This window comes from Acyrthosiphon pisum, chromosome A1, assembly GCF_005508785.2.
Source record: "Acyrthosiphon pisum isolate AL4f chromosome A1, pea_aphid_22Mar2018_4r6ur, whole genome shotgun sequence".
NCBI classification, from domain to species: domain Eukaryota; kingdom Metazoa; phylum Arthropoda; class Insecta; order Hemiptera; family Aphididae; genus Acyrthosiphon; species Acyrthosiphon pisum.
Window position 1 is genome coordinate 27,273,331 of NC_042494.1, and position 2,754 is coordinate 27,276,084.

Genomic DNA, 2,754 nt, shown 5'->3' on the forward strand with positions numbered 1-2,754 from the left:
AACAATTAACTAAATATTTACAAATAGATTTAGAAAGAACAGAAAGAGTTTTTAAATAAGTATACGTAAATAGATTTAGAGAAATAAAAACAATTTACCGGTTGACAGAAATCTGTATTCCAGTCGTTGTCACAGGTGGTCCAAGGTAAAATGTTCGTAAACGAAGCCAGAAAAAATCGTAATGCCCATGCTATGATTACGTTGTAATAGAAGTCTACATAAAACGCAATCAAGACGACCGAGTAACCAATACCTAAATTATTCATAAATTAAATTCGGATTGTTGAAAATGTTGTCTTAATGTTCAATAAACTGTCAAAATAATGAAAACTTACCTTTGAACAGTGGAACCAGCCTACCCCAGCATGTTATTGCGCCAGTTTGATAAAATTGCCCGAGGGCCAATTCCATATAGAACAAAGGAATTCCACCAACCAACAACATGGTACAATAAGGTATTAAAAAAGCCCCTTGAAAAAAAATATGAATATTAAAAATGATAAAAAAAAATACTTGAGTGTTTTCATTTTCTTATTTTTACCTTAAAATAAAAATATCACTACATATAATAGAATGCAACATGCACGGTAAACATGTTAATTCAATATTTACAAAAATCTTAAAGGTTTAAAATTAAAGCATAATGATTAATGAGTAAAGATTATATAATGATAAAGTTCATAATATTATTATATACCTATCTCGTATTTGATTTTCAATAACAACTTTTCAGTACTCGCGATATCCAATTGTCTTTTCAATAGTATTATTCTCACACACGTTTTAAAATACAAGTTTGATGAAAATAAATTAATATATTTATATTGTATTATTACATGCCGTGAGTCGTAATTATTATTGCAGTGATGAGGTCTACAGCTATAATAATAGTATCAAATAGGTAGACTGCAGGTAGATCTAGCGAGCCACATTCATTTTTATTAATATTAATGTAATTATGATTTAAATATTTATACACATATTTTATTTTTTAAAAGTTTTACTGACACAATTTGTCATCTAAAATTCTAGACTATTGATGATTTGTATGAATATAGACTACATAATATATAGGTTCATATATTTATTGAATGCAGTGGAATTAGAACGGATATCAAATATGACAAAAATCATTAAATAATAACTGTTTAATATAATTAACAACAATTATTTCATAATTAAATATACCGCCTATACAGGTGCTACAGACTACAACTATATCATTACTAGTATTACTTCTACCTGCCTATTTATTTATTTAATTTTATCTCAATTATTAAGATTACATCTTTTGCAAAATTTCTTTTTCTAAAGAGTTGTATTGATCGAAATAACATAAGCAGAATAATATTTAAAAAAATGAAGTTGAGGAATAAGACATTTCAAATTTTTTTTTAATATTTATACTTATTTTCAATGATACATTTCAGACGTTTTATCACCTATAAATTGTATTATATTTTTAATATATTTTTTATAATAATATTGGTTTTTGGGCTTGTTCGTTTACTGTCCGTACTCACAGGTAAATAAATGAGTAAAATTTATTACATGTGCCGAAAATAATTTGATTTGTATACCTTATACATTACCTATATAGATAATGTAAATCCAGAATGTAAAGGCCCTTTGATCTGTATGACAAAGTGGTTTGAAATTCAATATAGTACATCATACATTATTATTAAAGACATTTTAGGTGTAAAACGAGTTATAGAAGTAAAGGAAACTTCGTAATAATTAAGGTTAAATCAGTAATGATAAATGGAAGATGACAAAGTGCATGTGAATATTACATTAAAACTAATAACTATTAACGCTATAATAATATCATCATCCGGTTTAGTAGTAAAATTTGTCGAATCAATTAACTAACTGAATTTAGTGTATAGTTTATATGAAATAAAGTAATTTATTAAATATAAAGATCGAGAAAGTCGCTATACTCACTACTATAAAGTTAAAGTAGATGTAGACTGTCGAGTAGGTCACTGTAATAACTGGTACTGTCTATTGTCACTGTAATTTTGCTAAATTCGAATCCAATACATCCAATACAGTTTGTTAAATTCATTTAAATATTTTGAATATTTCATTATGCAAAGAATATAATAATATACGTAGCGGCAAAAAGTCCTTACGAATAATATTTTTTGAATTATTTTTGAAACAACTAAAATCTCAACTTTTTGTTTAATTAGGTATCGTTAAAAATTATATATTTTTATATTTATACTACACATATCAAAAAAAATTGTGCATAAGTTGTTTTGAGATTTTTAGGTTGCTATGAGGAACATTGAATTGAATTATTAAACTTTACCTAAAGTGAACAATTTAACTACAGAATAGTTTACATATTTGAGTGATTTGACAAATTTCTTAAAAATTTGAACAAATTAAAACTTGGGGGCAGGAAGCAACAATAAGACATCTCCGAATAATAAAAATTTAAGGAGGTAATAAAAAATGTTTTAAAAGTTAACAAAAATATATTTAAACTTTAACTAGTTCGGAGATATCTTGTTGTTATACTAAAATAATTGAATAAAACCAGAAATCTCCATTTATAAAATATGTATCTCTGTATTTTACAATCGGATTCGGGATTTGTCCGGCTATTGCACAAAACGAAGCAGTTTTTTTTCTTAATAATGTGCACTCAAAAAAATAATTTGAATTTTTAACCAAAATATGGAGATGTCTTGTCGGGGCACCTAGGTCTTAAATTAATTATAAACTTTAAATAAAAAT

General features: G+C 25.7%; 2 protein-coding genes across 4 annotated transcripts in view; one reads left to right on the forward strand and one right to left on the reverse strand.

Moving 5' to 3' along the window:
- The window catches only part of LOC100161313 (uncharacterized protein C34C12.4), a 110,758-nt gene that overhangs the window by 82,391 nt on the left and 25,613 nt on the right, over positions 1–2,754 (forward strand). The gene's annotated exons all lie outside the window — the stretch shown is intronic.
- Positions 27–2,754, reverse strand: part of LOC100576010 (sodium-dependent dopamine transporter-like) — a 14,141-nt gene continuing 11,413 nt past the window's right edge. For all 3 annotated transcript variants that reach the window (XM_029486867.1, XM_029486869.1, XM_029486868.1), the window contains exons 3-4: positions 336–470; positions 27–253 (exon numbers count right to left, since the gene is read on the reverse strand). In XM_029486867.1, coding sequence (XP_029342727.1) covers positions 30–253; positions 336–470 — 359 coding nt within the window. In that variant the 3' untranslated portion in view covers positions 27–29. The remainder of the gene's footprint in view (positions 254–335; positions 471–2,754) is intronic.